This window comes from Lepisosteus oculatus, chromosome 28 (genome assembly GCF_040954835.1).
Source record: "Lepisosteus oculatus isolate fLepOcu1 chromosome 28, fLepOcu1.hap2, whole genome shotgun sequence".
Classification (NCBI taxonomy): domain Eukaryota; kingdom Metazoa; phylum Chordata; class Actinopteri; order Semionotiformes; family Lepisosteidae; genus Lepisosteus; species Lepisosteus oculatus.
This window is the reverse complement of record NC_090723.1, coordinates 7230238-7249053: the sequence shown is the minus strand read 5'-3', so window position 1 is coordinate 7249053 and position 18816 is coordinate 7230238. Positions and strand designations below refer to the sequence as shown.

Below are 18816 nucleotides of genomic sequence, written 5' to 3'. Positions count from 1 at the left end.
CAAATAAATCACTACTTCAAATGAGCAGAAAACTTTCAGCAGACTTTTTTTTTCCTGAACTTCAGTTTGATGAAAACAGAACATCTATCATTTATACAAAAAAACAAAGACTTATTCCTGATAAGGGTCACGGCAACCTGGAGTCCAGCCCAGAAGCAGAGGGTGGAAGGCAGGGCTGCAGAATATCCAGGAGAGCATGCATGTTCATCACAGGACACCAACACGCATGCGCAGGGACAATTGTGAGACACCAGCTTCTCTTTGTGAGGAAGAGCAGAGAAACACACGTGTGGGGAGTACCCCAAGCTGGAATTCAACCCAGCACAGCGCAAATAAGATTTACATGGTGATAGATCGTCCTGAGCACAGGTGGGGAACAGTGCTATAAAAATGACTGCTTGAACCTCCCCTGCTCTGGAAACTTTAAATGCTTTACAATTATTAAGAAGTGCGGCTATAAAGGAAACCGAAAAGGCAGCCCCGATGTTACTCCGCGGAAAACCAGGGACTGAGGCCGACAGGTTTCGCAGACGTCATGCTCTTTATTGTGCGGAACTCGTAACGGGCTCAGAACTGCAAAACCCCTCCAGGCCACCTGTGAGCCGTAAAGCGCTGTGTGTGACGCCCGAATCGAGGTGAGGGGATAAAAGCGGAATAAAGCAAACTTACTATCCACAAGATCATGAAATAGGCTGCATTAAAACATTGCTTTACAAGTTACCGATCAAGCCTACCTATTTATTTTTATAATTAATTAATTTCCTATTTAAATTGACGTCTTTCTGCGACCCAAGAACTAAAAATAATACATTAAAAGCTAGGTATGAGCTACATAATTATTTGAACAATTTTTGCCATCATGGTGTTTCTGCTCGAGCTATTTCAAAGTGTTTTATATAAATAATTGTATTGCATACTGAAATGTACTGCTCTAAAATGTTGCTTTTTCGCCTTGAACCGTGCGAGGTCCTGAGTACCGCCCAACATAACAATTGAAAAAAAAATGGATAAAAAACACACGGTGATCGATGAAGTATGAGTAGGGGCTGCCTTCCCCCTGCTGGCCAACACTCTAACTGTCTGGCTAAGCTCACTGTATGACGTCACGACCTTAATGGTCAGGTATATCAGGAGAACTGCAAAAAAAATGAATCACGTGGTCCAGGTGAAGTCGGCCTTAGTACTTGCATTCTCAGGTTTTGGAGAACTTCGAACCTTTTAAGAAATGAATTACGGAACTGATTCTTGTTAGCTTAATTAGCTGAGGTGCTGGTAGTGAGGATCACTGTACAGGGTTGGTCGAGCAAAGAATTGTTGTAGAATATGAAGGGTTGTATGCAGGTTGTATTTTTAATTTACGCTAAGCAACTGAACTTGATCAACTCTTTAGTGAATGTTTAATGTTAATTCAGAAACTAAACTGCGTCTTTCAGTGTTTTTTTTCAATGGCCTTTTCAGAAACAGTGTATTTTATTTGCCTGAATCGCGAGTTCTAGCTCCAATTTCTGGTCAAGTGACTGACCGGCTGCTCTCGGTCTCGTCTCGGGGAAGCTGTTGGAAGTCGTACTCTTGAAGACGAGGGTGTTTGAAACACGGGAGTGAGCGCAGAAACAAGTAAGCGGATCAATTGAAGTAATCAATCGGCACTGCAAACTGGGAGCCCAGCTGGAACGAGAATTAGGAGACGCTGCGATCACACAGGGGATGGGAATTTAAGTCAGTTTAAGGGTGAAAATCCCCTGTAAAACTGTGAAATTTCAGTTAACGCAGTCATCCCACCGGGAGATAGCAATCCGTGTCTAACTGTCCTTACTGCTCTTCAGAAAGAACGGAGCGATGCATGTATAAGGTACCCGATGCTGAATTTAGTTTAGAATCACTTCGTTTCCTATATTGTAGCCGCTTGAGTATGGTGACATTTTTATGTCGCTTCCAACTTGGGAAGTATTGCGAATATGACTATTATGCGCTGTGTAGTCTCCTATGCGCTGTGTTTTTTCAGAACTCACAAAAGAATCGAAGAACAAAACCGCACCTTTATAAAGCCCATATGAAATAAACGGAATCGCTTTTTTGTGGTTTTAATTTACGTTATCCTTTCTTGTGGTTTTGTCGAACTCGGAGTATAGAACAGAAATACTCTTCTTAAGGACACAGAACACTAGGAACGAGCGAGCTACTTAACTCCTTGTGAAATCAAACGTCAATGCTGACGAAGGTTCTGCAATACGAATGTATTCTACATCTTACTGCAATGAAACAGAAAGTCGCTTTTACTCAGCCTAACCTGCTTCCACCAATACAGACGTGTTAAAGTGACTTTACGTGAATTTCAGAACGTTTTAACTCCGAATTTATCTTAATACCTAACATTATGGTGTTGAAGATAAATTACCACCCAGACTTCCAAATAGCTTACAAATTGGTGTGCAGTTCTTTAAATTTATTTTTAAATTTATTCATAGCTGCTGAATGAAATCGTTTATTTCTAAGTAATGAGTTCAAAGAGGAGCGCTTTAACAGCCCAACGTGCGTCTGAAACCAAGGTGTATCCAAATACAGCTGCTGATGAAATTTGCCTGAGAACAGCGACCAAGAAGGGAGTCCAGACCGTTTTTCCAAATGGGAAAACAAGACTATGGTCAGAACTTTTAAATGTATATGATAAAAACGTGAAATTGAATAACATACCCCCTCTCACACACACACACACACACTTCACCTGGGAAGGGGAGCAATAACTATTGTTCAGTTCCACAATACACCATAAAACATGAGGGTTTCTGCTCTGCTCTTAAAAGAAGAGAGGTGTTAAACTATACAAGAGCTCTTGAGTACCGTCTTCACGCTTTCCCTGTGCTGTGAGGGTTGGGCGCTAGATGTCAGTGTTGGACTGCTTGAGTTGCTTTTTTTCTGAGAGCGACGAGTTCAGCAGGATCATATGATGCTTGTGATTTTTGTTTTGGTGTGTGTGTGGGGGGGCGGGGGGATTAAGAAACAAAGTAAATTGTGGAGGAGACACTAAGGTAACTCTTGTTTTAAAGGGCCCTGTGCACCTCTGGAGAAGCATAGCAGTGGAAGTCAGTTTCGCTCATCTATTTGAGAAACACTCCTTTGTAATGATCTATAATAGCAGACAATGAGACGTACAGCTATATTTTGTATAGCTCCTTTTTAGGGCACTGGATCACAAGACGTGCAATAAAATGAATCTAAAACAGATTCCTACAGAAAAGAGTGCGATGAGTAGTGCATCGCAGCGAGTGTTAGAATGGGATGTGAAAGTGTTGACTGACTTTGCCAGATCTCATATGAGCACTGGAGCACAACACTGGGTCGAGAGGGGGAGGTTCGGAGTTTTGTTTTGAGAGCAGAAACAAGGTCCAAGAGTCCAAAGAGCACAAACAACATGCAGGGAGATAATAGGTAATCAGGAAGATTCAAGTCCTTAAAGGTGAGCAGATTTTACTAAATGGAGTGTATAACGAGAGCTCATGAGGGATGACATCAGTTCAATCAGCCTCAGCAGTCAATAATTTATAATAAACTTTACACTTCTATAGCACTTTTCTGGATACTGAACTCCAAGCGCTTCATGGGTAATGGAGACTCCCCTCCACCACCACCAATATGGAGCTCCCACCTCAACTGCTCTTGACGTCATTTCCTCTCCTAAAACGTTCCAGTTACCCGTATGTGATCCCTCTTCTCTCCCTCACATGTCTCTTGCCTCCCTCCTATCTCCTCCTGGGGGTCCCAGCCTCCCTGTGCTCTGGCCAGTGGCCAGTAGATACAACGCACAACATACAATACACTTCATTCCTGTTATTCCTAGTGAAAATCCACAGGGATCCTACCAAAATGAATGTATGATCATATTTCTCCTGGTTTAGATTCAGTTAAGACTCAAGCAGCTGTGCTCTGAATATATTCCAGCTTGTGAAGAGCAGGTCTGGATACACCAGACAAGCACATACCGGCTCCTGTGCATCAGATGGGGAGAGACCTGCATGGCTGCAAGCAGTGTTATAGAAGTGAACAAAAGCTTCAGATGCAGGATTTGAATCAACTATGATGCTGAGGAGCCCCACCTGAACATTTTGATTGATTGATTTCCCCCAACCACCAATAGGCAAGCTAAATTTCGGGTGTTTATTAAGTTCACAAAGCAAGCCAATTCCATAATGGTGGTTATGCTAGAGTTCAAAAGGGGAAGCAGAAATTTCACGATCATTCTTTAGTACGTAATATCTGTGATTAGGCAGACGGGTTGGTTATTGTGAGGTGTCATGCAAGCAAATGTTTGGACGTCTTCATTACAGAAATGAAAGCTGATGCCATACCTGCAAAAAAAGGATCAGACGCCATGGTGATCTATAGATGCTTAAACAAATGGGACCAAGAACAAAACCATGTGGGACACCAAGGACGACTGACTTTAACTGAGGCTTTGAGTGGAAAGACTGGGGCCTATCAATGAGACATTCATCGCTGCGCTGGGCACGGGTCACCTGCATTTAACTATGCAATAGAACCAGGACTACTACCTTGACACTATGTCCATGGTTCAGTCATTCAAGCCTGATTGCAAAACGTTCTCTCAGGAATCTCCTCTGAAACTTCAAGTGTACATGGGGAGGAAAGCACATACTGCCTGTACCTTCTCAGCACCTTTATTGGTGAGGAAATGAGCTGGCTTCCCATGGAAGGGTGAGGCTTCACTCTAAAAGACAACAGGGTGCTTCCTGCTGGTACACTGCGGTTTTGTAACAGGATGTGAAAGCTCGGGGTACCTCACTCATAATAGTTAATCTCCATCGCATGTGCCATTCTGTCATTAGAAAGGAGAAGTAGCAGAACATCTCCTTAAGAGTACTGTGTTGTCTTTTCATTTCTGAACCAGTTGCTTATCTCCTTTCTTTAAACTAAGCCTGCACCTTAAGGTTTATGACTAGGAAGGTTAAGCTGCAATTCAAAGTCTGTTGAGCTCAAAGACTGTTGAGCATTTATTTAAGTCTAAAGTTCACATTCAGACCTGGCATACATTTTCAGCACATAACTATATGTATTTATGGAACAGAAGATGGGGAAAGAGTCATAAATGCATTGTAAACACCCCCCTTGAAAAGCATGTTTTTATCGAAAATAATTCTCTAATTTAAGTGTGAACTCTTATTTAAGTGGGTGGACATTGAGATTGATTGCAATTGAATTCATAGTTCGACGGACACATTTGTATATATAGAATTTGCCTTTGAAATATATATACAATTTGCTCTGTCACCAACACTATGAATCTGCAAACAAAACTCAGTTGTCCTTGTGCTTATATTGTGTGTAGATAGCCTACTCTCTGTTGTAAATTAATTAGAGAAGTGGGCTTCTGTGAAAACAATCTGTAAATTATGCACTCCGGAAAACAAAAATTGAATAAGATAAACATTACTGGAAATATATAGATAATCATACACCTTCAGCATAGTTTGATATACCATGTGTACGGGTTACGTCATTATCCAATATTGGGAAAATATCCTTAATGCCAAGTGAGAAAACCCATTTGAAGAAAAACACATCTGATAGCCTGAGTAGACTCTGCAGTTCACTGACCCAGCAAGAATGTTGCACAACTCTCCATATCTTAATTGCTTAAGCTGATAATGGTACCATTATGTCGCATAAATTTGAATCCTCTTTTTTATTGCTTAATAGCCACTTATTCTTTCAACTCGAGAATGAAGGAAGGTAAGTTTTCTGTTCAGTGAGCCTGTCTTCAAGCCCTCAGTTCATCCTCTTTTCCTATTCTCTTCCCAATCTCTCCCTTGGGGAAAAACAACTGGTGTTGTGTTAGCCTGAATAAAGGGAATGTGTTATTCAAAGTTTATATAAGACGTTGTTATTCAGATTTTAATTGAGCAAATGCTGACTTCAATCTTAGTATAGGTGACAACCAATATGGTCAGAGGTCAGACATGCTGTATCAAGAACTTGCAAGATGCTTCAGGTGAAAGAGCTTTAATACCAGGATCTTTCAGTAAAGAGAGCCACTCAATAAATATAAAGTGACCAGATGTTATGTGCTGAACCGTATCACATCTCTGGTTACCATCTCTGATGTGAAAATTGATCCTGCAATTAAAAGTTTAGAACTTGGACTGTGTGATCAGCCGCAAACCTTTGACTTCGGAAGACATCTTTCATGGGCCCAGGGTGGAGAGGATCAAACCGTGACTGTGGGAAGGATGAGACAGAGGTGGCGGTCTGTTCAAGGTGACAGTGTGGTCTTTGCGTTGTCAGAACCACAGAACACCCTGGGGCAGTCGTCTGTCCTATGTTCTTCAGACAGCTCGGTTCTGTGTTGAAGGTTGAAAGCCAAAAGTGGGCAGAAATGGAGCCCTGTGAGTCCATTATCATTTAGAACAAGGCTTCACTTTAAAGATATACCTGTTCCTACAAATGAAGGTTGTGGTCCACTTATCCACATCCCAAAATAGATTTTGCCCAATCTACTCTTTGTTCTCTGGATCTCTGAAAGGTTGTCAGCAACCCTTTATTTGAGATGGATTGGGGTGGGGTGGTTGAGCGTGGAGTTGGAGTGGAAAAGCATGAGTGGAGCACAGAGCTTGGTGAGACGAAGTTTTTGTTTGGTCATGAAACCGAACTTGTCACCTTCTCAAACCAAAGAAGACCTTTCCTGCATTAAGTCGGGTCAAAAGCTTCTTTGCAAAAACATGTGCAATCATCTAGAAATAGAAAGAAATAAGAGTTAGCTGAGGGAGAGCAGTGGGATTTGAGACTGCTGTACCTCATGTCCCTTGAGCTGGTTAGGATACAGGCTGAAGATTAGCTAAAGGCTAAAGGTCCAAACAACTTTCCACCAGCACAAAACAAATAAGAAAAAGATTGAACCCATTGGAGGGGGGATCAATGGTGTCTTATCTGTTGTTATTGCTCTAGGCACATAGATTTCAATAAGTACAGTATGTAAGACACTCCCCCCTCTGTCTCTTTGGCTCTGCACTTCATAAAAGGGCCAAGCATTTCTTCCACCTGCCTTGCTATCCCTCCCTGTGCCTCTACTCCGCAGACTGCCGTGGGGATAGGTTGCTGTCTGAAGATGTGGCTCCTGCTGTTTGCTGCCGGGTTCCTGATCCTCGGATTCGCCCTTTATTCCCGCCTGTTCGCCAACAGCGCCAGCCCGTTCTCCCGGGACGCTGTGAGGCCGCCGGCCCCGCTGGTGACCGACCAGAAGCAGAGAGACAAGGTCCTCAAGCAAGGTGAGTTAACAGCCCGTTCAGTTAGTCAATGAGGAACTAGGTACTGTGTTTAGATGCAGTCCATGGCTTGCACAGACAGTTCAAGACTGTGCAAACAAGACTGAATAATGGCAGATTGTGTCTTTCTCATGAATCAGAGTATTTTCTCAGTAAAAAAAATGATCTACATTTTGTTATGTGACTCTTAATTTGCAGCGTAAGCTTTGATAACATGCATCAGTCAATATCGCATCTGCGCGTGTATAATTTGCATGTGCAATAGTTATTCTCAGAAACATTATGCAAACGTTTAGTTTAGCGGAGGAGGTGAGCACCTCTTCCTAATAGGAACAGTAATTCTCTTTTCACGCAGATCTCTGGGCCTGGATAGCTTATTTGTCCCCTATAACGCAACACTTCTTTAGTCACAATGTCAGGACTGTGGGAAGCCAGGGACATTTGATTTAGTAAGTCTGATATGCTGTTCTAGTTTGGAAGTTTGTAGTTTAACCACCAGCTTTAATGCACCACTGTGATTGCAGGACTAGCCTTCTAATGTGTCTTGTGTGTATCCTAGGTTAAAATAATTCAGTACCAGACTCTACCAGTCTTCATGTTACCTGCCACCAACCTGCAAACAAAAAGACTGGACAGCAGGGAAACAATATCCCTAAAGGCGTGGGTGCCTTAAGTCTAGGAAACACACAATCATGGAATTGAAGCGTCATTCAGAGGGGGTGAGAGCAAAGGAGGAGAGAGAACCAGAGAACCTTCTTATGGAAATAGATGTGGCGGGACCTTGATTTTATTTTAAATGCTTTTATTTGCCACTATACCGTATGTGGCTGTTCAGATGTTCCTCTGCAACACTGGGAATGAGAACATGTTCAAGGAGTCAGGAAAGAGCTTTACAGTACCAATAACTCACCAATAAATTCTTCTGCCTGTAGAATGCCCTTCAGTTTATCAAGGTCCTTGGCTATCTTAATTAGATTATGCACAAAACTGATATGATAGCCATAAACAAATTGAACAATCTTTACGGCTGTGAGTAATTAAAGGACTCAGCAGCAGTAACGGAGGCCCAAGGTTTTCCACTTCAGTGTAATCTGATTCCTGTGATAAACCAGCTTTAATAAAATGATTATCTATGTTCGCCAAAATTAATTGTCTGTAAAATTAATATTCTCTTCTTCCTCAGAATTAACCTGTAGTCCTACTCAAAGAATAATTTTATGGAGTCAATTCCGGCAACTCACAACTTCAGTCTAAGTTAATATTAAGTCAATATTAACCACCTTTACTGCAGTCTGTGCCTATTCTGTCCAGCTCAGAATATATCATTTTTTAAGATAGCAAATACAAGACAGCACCCGGCCTCCACTGCCATCCCAACCAGCCCAGACTTTTCTCAAAGTTAATCTCAATTTGATTTAGGAAAAACAGGAGGAGAATTGTGTGCATTGACTGACTCCTCCCCATTGTGGGCCATTCACATACCTGTGAGATGCCAGGCAGAGTGTCCTGGCCAAATTTCCCCCCTGGCCTTTACCAGTCATGACCTCCTAATAATCCCCATCTCTGAACTGGCTTCATCACTCTGCTCTCCTCCCCACTGAGAGCTGATGTGTGGGGAGAGTACTGGTGCACTATGGATGCCAACGCATCATCCAGGTGGGGCCACTGGTGGTGGTGGAGGGGAGTCCCCATTACCTGTAGAGCGCTTTTCTGGAGTGTCCAGAAAAGCACTACATAAGCGCAAGGAATTGATTTAAAAACGAACAAGGTCGGAGAATGAAGACCGATCACTGCTGTCGGTGTGATTCCAGGGTTCAGCGCTGATCGGGTGCCGGAGGAGCTCGACGCCGTAGTGATCGGCAGCGGTATCGGAGGGCTGACGGCGGCGGCTGTCCTGGCGAAGGTGGGCAAACGGGTTCTGGTCCTGGAGCAACACGACCAGGCTGGGGGCTGCTGCCACACCTACATGGAGAAGGGCTTCGAGTTTGACGTCGGTAAGCTTGGAAACCGGATTTCCAAGAGGTTTTTAAATTCTAAACCCAGTGACAACAGTTGACTTAGTACTACAGTATTTGCTATTTGAACATGCTGAGTTTACTGGTTTTTCTTTTTTAAATCATATTGGCAGATGTGACAAAGGAAGGTCACATTGTAATACACAGAAGAGATGAACATAACTTCTCATGGGGTCCTGTGTGGCTGAATCAGTAAAGGTGCTCATGGAAAGCACAGACTAAGCTTTGCAGTCCGGAAATCTCCAGTTCCAATCTCTGTTGTTCCATTAACCAGGAACCAGGTTTCCTGATTCTGTAGCACTGGGGCTGTCTGGCTTCAAATGCCCTTTGTTTGCTGTGCAGCAGCTACCCCAGTGCTCTCGGGATGCTGTTGAACATGTCTAGGGTGAGAGCTAATTTAACTCTTCCCATCAGTGCTAGGGTTAAGCTCTGGGGTATCTGCAGTGTGATAGAGCACGTTTCTGGACATGTGCACTCGTGCACAATCCTCGCGCTCACCCCCGTGCTCTTCTGAAGATCATGGAGGTGAACTGGTTTGATTGACAGCTGACAATTCCCAATTATGAGCATATACACATTTTTGTATTTGTAATAAAGAAAATTCTGTATGTTTTAGATCTTGGGGATATTCGGCTCAATGGAGAGATTTTTTTTAAGAGGACCAATGGCTGGATGATTGGCAGTTGGGAAGCCAGACCTCTCGCTCTGTGTGTCCCTGCAGGGCTCCACTACCTGGGGCAGCTTCACGAGAACAGCCTGCTGCGCGTCGCCATGGACCAGATCACCGAGGGGCAGCTGCAGTTCGCCCAGCTGGAGCAGCACTTCGACACCGTCATTATCGGGGAGAAGGAGGCTCGCCGGCACTACCACATTCACAGCGGCAAGACGGAGATGGTGGAGTCTCTCCGAAGACAGTTTCCCCACGACACGGAAGCCGTGGATGAGTTCATGAGGCTCATGAAGGTACAAGAGCCCCAAGACCAGCAAAACATTATAGGATAACAGAGAGGTCTCTGTGAGTATGGTGGAGTGAATGGAACATGGGTGCTACTAGTCAGAGGCTTAGTTTGGGAATTCACATGGTTTCATGAGCATTTCATGAATAGTTGATGTAGTAGAGAGTGCTAGCCATTTTCTGTAAAAGTGAGGTCACTCACACCCAGCAGGATGGAGACGGTAACTGTAGTTACTGTAGTAACTGTAGAGATGGAGAGATATAGTAGGCAAATTTTAAGCAACTTTTAGGCCTGTTAACATATAGTGTGCCAGGGAGCAAACTGTAGCTCTGAAAGATTTGAGCTACAGATCCCTAATCTATCAGTAATATAAAATTAATGTTGGCATAAATAGGTCTCCCAGAAAATATGGTTTCATTTCCTTATGCCATGCCTATGAGTTCTGCCTTCTACTTCCATCTATCCAGTTTGCAATGGGACAGGTCAGATGCCAAAGCAGGAATACATTAAGAAAATGACTTATGAGGGATGATGTGGCACCTTCGTTAAGAAATGACACAACAAGACCAAACTTGGCTGTTATAGAGAACACTGTTGACTTGACCTCTGTCACCTCCGCTCCAGATAGCGGCTAGGAAGACTCACTACCTGGCCTCTCTCAAGCTGGTGCCACTATGGCTGGCTCTCTTCCTGATCAAGACTCGACTCGTCCACTGCTTCTCTTCCATCTTCCGAATGTCAGCCACCAGCCACACAGAGGTCCTCAACACGCTGACCAGCAACAAAGACCTCCACGTCATCTTCTCCTACTTCTTCTACGGTGAGCAGTGCTGTTGGCATGGCCTCAGATCTCATACTAACCTCTGATTGGTGTTGAATGTTTAGTGTTAGAATGGAGAGCTAGGCACAAAGCTAGGTGAGATTTCACTCTTCCGAGTCTTCAGCTTGCTCGGTGTGCCTGTCTTGAGTTTGCGCTGTTACGACAGTCCACTTGAATTTCTGCTCCAGGTGTGCCTCCTAAAGATTCCAGCTGTGCCATTAACACCCTGCTGCTCCAGCATTACAAGAGAGGCGCTTACTACCCCAGAGGAGGGGCCAGCGAGATCCCCTTCCACATCATCCCAGTCATCCAGAAGGCAGGGGGCGCTGTGCTGGTCAGAGCCCCTGTCCAGCGCATACTTGTGAACCAGGAGGGCGCGGCATATGGTGAGTTTTATGAATACTCAGTGCTGCTACCAGGTTAAGAATGCCGCACTGGTCTGGTCTTTCTGTTTCAGGTCTTTGATTTCTGTCAGCGCTGTTTCGACTAATCCTAGTGACAGATTTAGCCTCAGTATTTCACTTGATGGTGTGATGGTTTCCCCTGTTTTCTGATGTTGTACTAATCAGTGAAGCTGTATGGATAACAAGTTCCCCTCCCACCCAACACAATCCCGGTCATGTGACAACTTGACCTTCCAACTTTGCACTGGAATTCTTAAGCACACAATTGTACCACCTGCAAAATGAAAAGGCTGTTGGAGAAGAAGTCTGGTCCAGGGCCCTCCCATTGTCCCTTTGAGGGTGTTTCTGTTGACACCCCCCTGGAGCCATACCTCAGGAGGTCCTCTCACCTTGTACCTTCCCTTGGTCAGGAGTGACTGTGAAGAAAGGTCAGGAAGAAGTCAAAGTCCTGGCCCCAGTGGTTATCTCTGACGCTGGGATGTTCAACACCTTCGAGAAGTTCCTGCCCCCGGAGATACAGGCTAAACCCGGTAAGCGTAGCTTTTGGGGACGTCCCTTTCTTGAAGGTTGTAGGCACATTTTCATGGCATGAACTTTCAAAAGCTTCTATGCTAAACTTAAGATTTCATTCACCCCAACACATTATATGGATTATACTGTTAGCTGTCATTTTGCATTTCTCCCTGCAATTGTTTTTCAGGATTGTGAATCAGAATTCCTGTCTGTCTTCGTAAAACAAAGAGCAAAGATTCTGTTCTCTGTTTACAGAGATTCGCTCTCGACTCAGCATGGTTAGGCACAGCATGGGCTCCTTCTTGGTCTTCGTGGGCCTGGATGGTACCCAGGAGGAGCTGAGCATCGTGTCCACCAATTTCTGGCTTTTTAAAAACAATGACATGGATGGCTCGTAAGTACTATGTGAACTGCGTATCTGTGTACTGGGAAACTAAGATGTTCATTCACATGTATTGTATGTAGAAGCAACCCTAGACTTCCTTCTACATCATATCTGTTGGCCAGTGGAATTAAGGCACTGGTGTTATCGCCTCTGCATTAAATCAAGTGAGCAGAAACAAACTTCGAGTTGTCCAATCACTTGCTGCCAATTGATCTTAAAGAACCAAGTCCTTCCTTAGATGCAGCCTGAGTTTTCATCAACACTATGCCAGCACATGAAGGCAATTCTAACGGTATTTATACACATACTTGACACACATACATATTTTTCACAGAGGATGGAAAGACCTTGGTGTACCTGTAATTACATTTCACAGACTTTAGATGTCGCTGATGGCTTAGTTTTCAATCGAGAAACAGAAACTCACTAGCAGTAGCAGGGACAATATACATAACAAAATGAATACAATTTCCCAGTATGAAACTAATTCTGTCCTACAACCCTGCAGTCTTGTGCTGTTGTGTCACTTATAACTGGTTTTGATTGTCAAGCTGTTGTTGTGCTTGTATCTCCAGGATGGACTACTTTGCCTCTCTGAGCAGGGAGGAGGTGGCTGACAACATCCCCATGATGTTCATCACTTTTCCCTCGGCTAAAGACCCGACGGCCAAGATCAGACACCCAGGTACCACCAGGCAGTACAGTTCTTAATAAAGAGATTATTGCCGGTACTTCAGATCCTGGTTCTGCCACAGAACACCAACCAAACTGCTGAAACCTAAATAGACGATTTTCCTAATTAGATTTTTATATACACTAGATAGTCATAAGCCCCCCAGTGAAAGAGAGACTCCCATCACCTTTGGTGGCCAGAACAATCCTATTCACCACTTGCAGAACAGGATAAAAAATGCATTTCAAATCCACAAAGCCTGGTTCCCTCGGCCTCAACTGAAGGTTGCAGACATTTCTGAAACATGGCTGAATATATACTCCGTCCTGATCTTCAGAGCGGTGGAGCAGGTGGTGTGGTCCTCCCTCTCGGAGGGTGAGGCTGGTCCCAGGACTAAATCTCCAACTTTTCTGTTGCTGCTCCTCTGTTATGCAGTGCCCTTCCTCAGACTCTCCGAGAGACAAGTTCTCTTCAAATCCAAACTCAGAACTCATCTTTTCAACTGGCCCTGTGTGTGATTGCCCTACATTCTCACTTTCTGAACCTGTATGCCCTTCTTTAATTTTCTGTGCTTTTTGTCTTTTTCTTTCATCCCTATGTCCAGCGGCCTTGGATTTGGAATGGCACTTTGTAAATCGAAAGATATGACGTTGCTGTGTGCAATTTCCAGCTGTTTAATATCTGTGCAGTGTTGAGCCTCACTGTAGCAGTCACCTGTGCACTCTGACCACAGGGAAGTCCTGCATGACCCTGCTGACCATGGCGAAGTACGAGTGGTTCGAGGAGTGGAAGGACACCACTGTGAAGAAGAGGGGACCAGACTACGAGAGCCTCAAGATGGGCATCGCCAATGCACTCCTGGGCTGGGCCCTCGAAATTTTCCCTCAGCTCAGAGACAAGGTATGCTGGGAAGGGGGGCCGACAGGTACTGGACTGGTGCCCCCACTTGTCTGTAGTAGCAGGACAGGTGTGTGTACAGGGCACTGGGAGGGCACAGGCACTGAATGAAAAGGCATCAGAGAAAACAGGGAGGCAATAGCTGCTCGGATAAGGATCGTCTGGAGTGCCAGAGCAATGATGGGCAATCTAGATCCTAGGGGTTCAGTGTGTCTGCAGGTTTACATTCCCAGCTAAGTTCCCAACAGCCTAATGAGCTTGGGGGTTCATGGGACTAGTTCAACACCTTCTTCTAGCTCTTCAGGTGCTGGTGTTTGGCAGAGACCTAAAAAACCAAATACCTGCAGACAACAGCCCTCCAGGAGCAGATCAGGACACTGTGCAGCAGGGCAGGATTCTGGTGCTCATGGGCCCTCGGCACTTTCACTCCAAAATGTGCAAAAAGAGGGGTCAACGCCAATTGAATAACACCGATTGACATGATGCACTTCCAACTCTTCTAATGCTTAAACCACGTGATTGATGGAGCAAGCGGAGTGACCCTCACTTCCATACTTCTAGTTTCTAGAGCAGCTGCTAGAGAGCGCGTGATTATTGATCTCGAGCACCTAGAATTGATCGCAAGAATGTTGTTTCAGCTCGTTTTTCGTTAGTCACTAGTGTGTAGGCCCTAAACATTTCGTAGGCCCTAGGCTCTGTGCCTACAGTGCCTCATGGGAAATCCGGCAGTGCTGTGCAGGACAAACATCTGTGTAGGGAAACCAGACTAGAAGGGACAGCCATCTTTATTATTTAACCGCTTGAGTGTCCAGTAGAAGGCTGATGGAGAACTTTGGCTACCACACACAGCTCTTCTTCTCCTGCTGCTCTACCTCTGATAGCACTGGTCTTGAAATAACACGCTCGGCATTGTGGGATGGCGTCTCCCACTCTCAGCCCCCTGCCTGTGCCTGTGCAGGTGGTGTTCATGGAGGCAGCCACCCCCCTCTCCAACATGCACTACCTGGGTTCCCCGCGTGGGGAGATGTACGGCGCCGAGCAGGATCTGGCCAGGTTCACCCCAGAGGTGGTGGCCAGAATCCGGTCAGAGACACCGGTCAGGAATCTCTACATTACTGGTAAGAGTCATCATGGTATTGGCTTGGCGTGTTTTAAAGCAAGTTTAAAGCAATATTTTTTTTAAAAAATTGAGAACAGCGTTCATTTTGCCTCTGGGGTGAGGTAAATCAATCTGCAATCACATTTCTTCATTTCCCAGTTTCTCACCCACTGAGAAGCATTCACAGTAGAACAGATGAAAAGTTAAGTTTTTACGGCCTGTCAGTGTAAGAGAGCCACAAAATTCTGAACAGACAGGGAACTAAAATTGAATTTAGCATCGATTCATAAAAGAGAGATCTTATAGTGAAGGGGGGCAAGGAAAATAAGACGCTGGTAGACAGCATGGAGGAAAGCTGCCTTTAAAAATAAATCTGTAAGAGTTACAAGATAGTTAAACAAGACATTATTTTACGAAATTATTTCCCCCATCCTGTTAATTTAAAAAAGTAATCAATTACAGTGATCTATGTGGTGTGTGCATAGTCACGTAGATAAAATAGAAATTACCCATAACGACTTAATGGAAAAAAGCAATCTCTTACCCAAATAACTTGTAACTGTAATTGATTACTTCTGAGAAGTAACTTTCTGTAACATTGCAGGTAGTTACTGTATATGCCAATGCAGTAGCGTGCGATGAAGTTCTCCGCTGGCCAGGCATTGCAATTGTGGTGCGCTGTAGAAATTTAACAAACTCTTAAGAGAAATGAAAGCTGCACTAGAAATGTACAATCACACACTTATGTATGCATGAAAGCACAAGAGCAACATCCACAAACATGTACGTGCTCTACATGTTCATGTTCACCTGCAGTACAACATACCAAGATCCTGCAGAAAAATCCCTGTTTTACCAATCGATGGAATGTCATGTTTTGCAGTGGTAGTCTTCGGGCTCTTAAATTCTGTCTGTGCATTTTTCAGGCCAGGATGTGTTCTGTAATGGGATTGCAGGGGCACTGCACGGGGGTCTGCTGTGCGCCTCTACGGTCCTCAATCAAATTATCTACATCGACCTCCTGGTTCTCAAGAAAAGGCTCAAGTGGGAGAAAGCCCGAAAACGATCCTGACTGCAGTGCGCCCTCTGCTGGACAAAGAGAGCACTACGCCCGTGCGGAGAACAGCCATGAATAATTGAAACCGAGGGACGAGAAGTGTCTGAATTTAGAACATTTATCACCCCTATAAGTTCACAACTGATTTTCCTGCTTTTGGTTGAGAGGGATGCTGTGTTCACTCCAGGAAAAAAAAATTGGACAAACTGGGAGATGGCGAAAAATACTTTTGGAAAAGCGCTCCATTTCCTCGGGGCAGGGAAAGATCGGTCACCACACGTTCTCAGAGACAAAGACGAAACCAAGCACCCGACCCGAAAGGCACAAAATAATTGTTTATTAATAATTGATCTGCTCTGACATGAACAGCAATGCAGAGCATGGGTTGAAGCAACTGTCACTGAATTTAAGATACATACACAATTAAGGTATAAAAATACACTACAGCAGGACATTATTAAAGCTATACATGCAGTATATGCTGAGAGTTCACGCGTTTCCAAGGAAATGTAAACTTCCATAAAAATGATCAGTTATATACAGAAAGTCTTTTTGTCTTCTGTGTTGATACTTGTAAGTAATCTTTTGTTTTTTTTTTGCTCTTTGTATAATAATATATACATGTAGTCATTTTTAAGTAAGTAGCATCAACAGACCTTTTTAGCCCAATGAACAAGTGATCACTCAATCCCTGAGTGCTTCTCTCTTTTGTTTTCTGTTAAGTTTTCTTTGACTTGTTCCTGGAAGAACTGTGCATTAGGTACTAACAATGCAACAGCCAGCGAACCAGTATCATTGATATGCTGATATAAGAAGTAATTCAATTAAACAGTCTGTTCATGAAAGCTCGGTAATGAAGCACTTTATGTCCAGGTTGGCTAAAGCAGCAATATCTGCTACTTCATGCCTGCTTAAAAGATATTAGGAAACTGCCAATAAGAAAATGCAGCACTGGTCTGGGTAATAATGTTCAGATAGGAGGAAGCAAGCTGCCATCAATGCTGGGTTTGAGGTTTGTACCTGAAAGATGGATGCGAGTTGTGATTTAACCCCAGCCGTGATTACTTTGCATGTGTTGCGAGTATGAAATTAGGTAAAGACCAGTTGTACACAGTTGTGTATTATATAAAAAGGACAGATGAACAATTGGAGGTGGGCATTGGGTGCAGTGGAGTCTGTTTTACTGGTACGCATGGGTTAAAGGTGTCCTTTTTAACTCGGGCCCACTGTGGGTCCGCAGGGTGTGGCTGAGTGTTCATTCTTCAGGACAGATGCACACTCCTCCACAAGGGGGCTGGGCAGATCTGAGAAGGTGCATCTCTGAACAGGCGAAATCAGGTCAAGATCAGCCTGGACAGCCAGGAAAATTAACACACGTTTTGGATTCCATTAAAAATGCTCTGAGGAATGAAAGAAGACGTCTTTCAAAGGCTATCTTTTAAGTCTCTGCCTATGGCTATTTGTATAAGAGAATACCCGGTGATCTCTTTCACACTCAGGAAAGCATTCTCTTGTCAAAAACATCGGTCTTTTGCCACTTGAGAACGACTATCGTTAGAGCTGTGGTATCTGGGATGATTTATAACTAACCCTCCCTTCAGAGAGAAAACTCTTCAGACAGGGCTAATTCAAAATAGTTCGCTTCCTTCTCCGATTACTACTGGAGTGATAATGACGCAACTAATTGTTTCCCAGATGTTTAGTTTGGAATGTATTCACAAGATTCTTATTTCGGATTTGGAACCGTTTTGATGGAAAGTTATTTGTGTTCATTTCGTTTAATGGAGCATGTGTACTTTTCTTTTTTTTTTTCACTGGGTTTGGGGCGATACTTTCTGTCTCCGGTGCCTTTTGGGTCTGATTTAAGTCCAGATTCTGAGCAGGCCTTTGGAGAGCTCAGTGATGTGATTTTAACCCATCGTTTCACCCTCGCACGGCCTCGGGCAGTTGTGAACTTTGGGAAATCAGAGCCTCCTGCTCTATGGTTTGTTGTGTTTTTCTGCAATTGTATAAAATCCAGCTTTATTTCTGCAGCATGGAAGAGAGCTGGCCTGTTCTTCGGGCTGCTGTGGTTCTGGGTGATCAGTGTTAAAGGGAAAGAGAGGTTGGAACTCCGAGCCTCAGGCTCACTGGAAGACAGGGTGCGTGGGGTGGGGCCTGGACTGTGGAGTTTCTATTCACAAGGCAGATGCTGGAGTTTTGGCTAGTATCAACATGTTCGCTCAGCTTCAGAGGCCTGCTAAAGGGATCCTGCAGAGCCCTTCAGCAAAATAACTCTAGACACAATCCCTGAAGCATCTTTCCATGGCAAATATCAGTGTCGGTATATGCAAGACAAATGAATCATTTTGCACACTGCTCACGGGTGTGAAGAACGTTCCTGTGCTTTTTTTAATCAAATGAAAATCTGTTGCCCCCCTCGAATACGACAACCAGCTTCGGTAATTAGGTCAGTGGTTGATTCTAGTTCAGTGCATTGACCAGCTGAGAGGTAGGGAGAGGAAAACAAGGAGTGGATTTTTAACAGCACTGGATTCAGTCACAGATGATAGACTGAGAGCCAGATACAATAGACTGATTGTATCTGAAGATTTTGCATAGCGTCTAATAAATGTTTCCCCACCTTTCAGCTTAAGATGTTCACTGTTGGGGCTTTGTGGTACAAGCAGAGTAGCAGAGGTTGTGGCACAGTACACTGCAATTAAGGTCAAAGATAAGACGCC

General features: G+C 44.1%; 1 protein-coding gene across 3 annotated transcripts; it reads left to right on the top strand.

The window, feature by feature from the left end:
- The first annotated feature begins 111 nt into the window (after positions 1–111).
- LOC102691359 (inactive all-trans-retinol 13,14-reductase) lies at positions 112–16938 on the top strand. 3 transcript variants are annotated; one of them, XM_069185726.1, is made up of 12 exons: positions 112–369; positions 7088–7277; positions 9086–9268; positions 10011–10252; positions 10870–11065; positions 11254–11451; positions 11880–11999; positions 12238–12376; positions 12943–13052; positions 13774–13940; positions 14896–15055; positions 15963–16938. In XM_069185726.1, the coding sequence occupies exons 2-12, from the start codon at positions 7118–7120 to the stop codon at positions 16106–16108; spliced, it is 1821 nt and encodes a 606-aa protein (XP_069041827.1). In that variant the 5' UTR covers positions 112–369; positions 7088–7117; the 3' UTR covers positions 16109–16938. The 3 variants fall into 3 exon arrangements, with proteins under 3 accessions (XP_069041827.1, XP_069041825.1, XP_069041826.1); XM_069185724.1 differs by lacking the exon at positions 112–369 and adding an exon at positions 453–635; XM_069185725.1 differs by lacking the exon at positions 112–369 and adding an exon at positions 685–1614.
- Positions 16939–18816: the final 1878 nt, after the last annotated feature.

Excerpts from the sequence above, each read along its gene's own strand:
- LOC102691359 (XM_069185726.1), top strand. The coding sequence starts at position 7,118 with ATGTGGCTCCTGCTGTTTGCTGCCGGGTTCCTGATCCTCGGATTCGCC. Across the intron at positions 9,269-10,010 it reads GGGCTTCGAGTTTGACGTCG|GGCTCCACTACCTGGGGCAG; the intron begins GTAAGCTTGGAA and ends GTGTCCCTGCAG. Across the intron at positions 13,053-13,773 it reads GGCCAAGATCAGACACCCAG|GGAAGTCCTGCATGACCCTG; the intron begins GTACCACCAGGC and ends CTCTGACCACAG.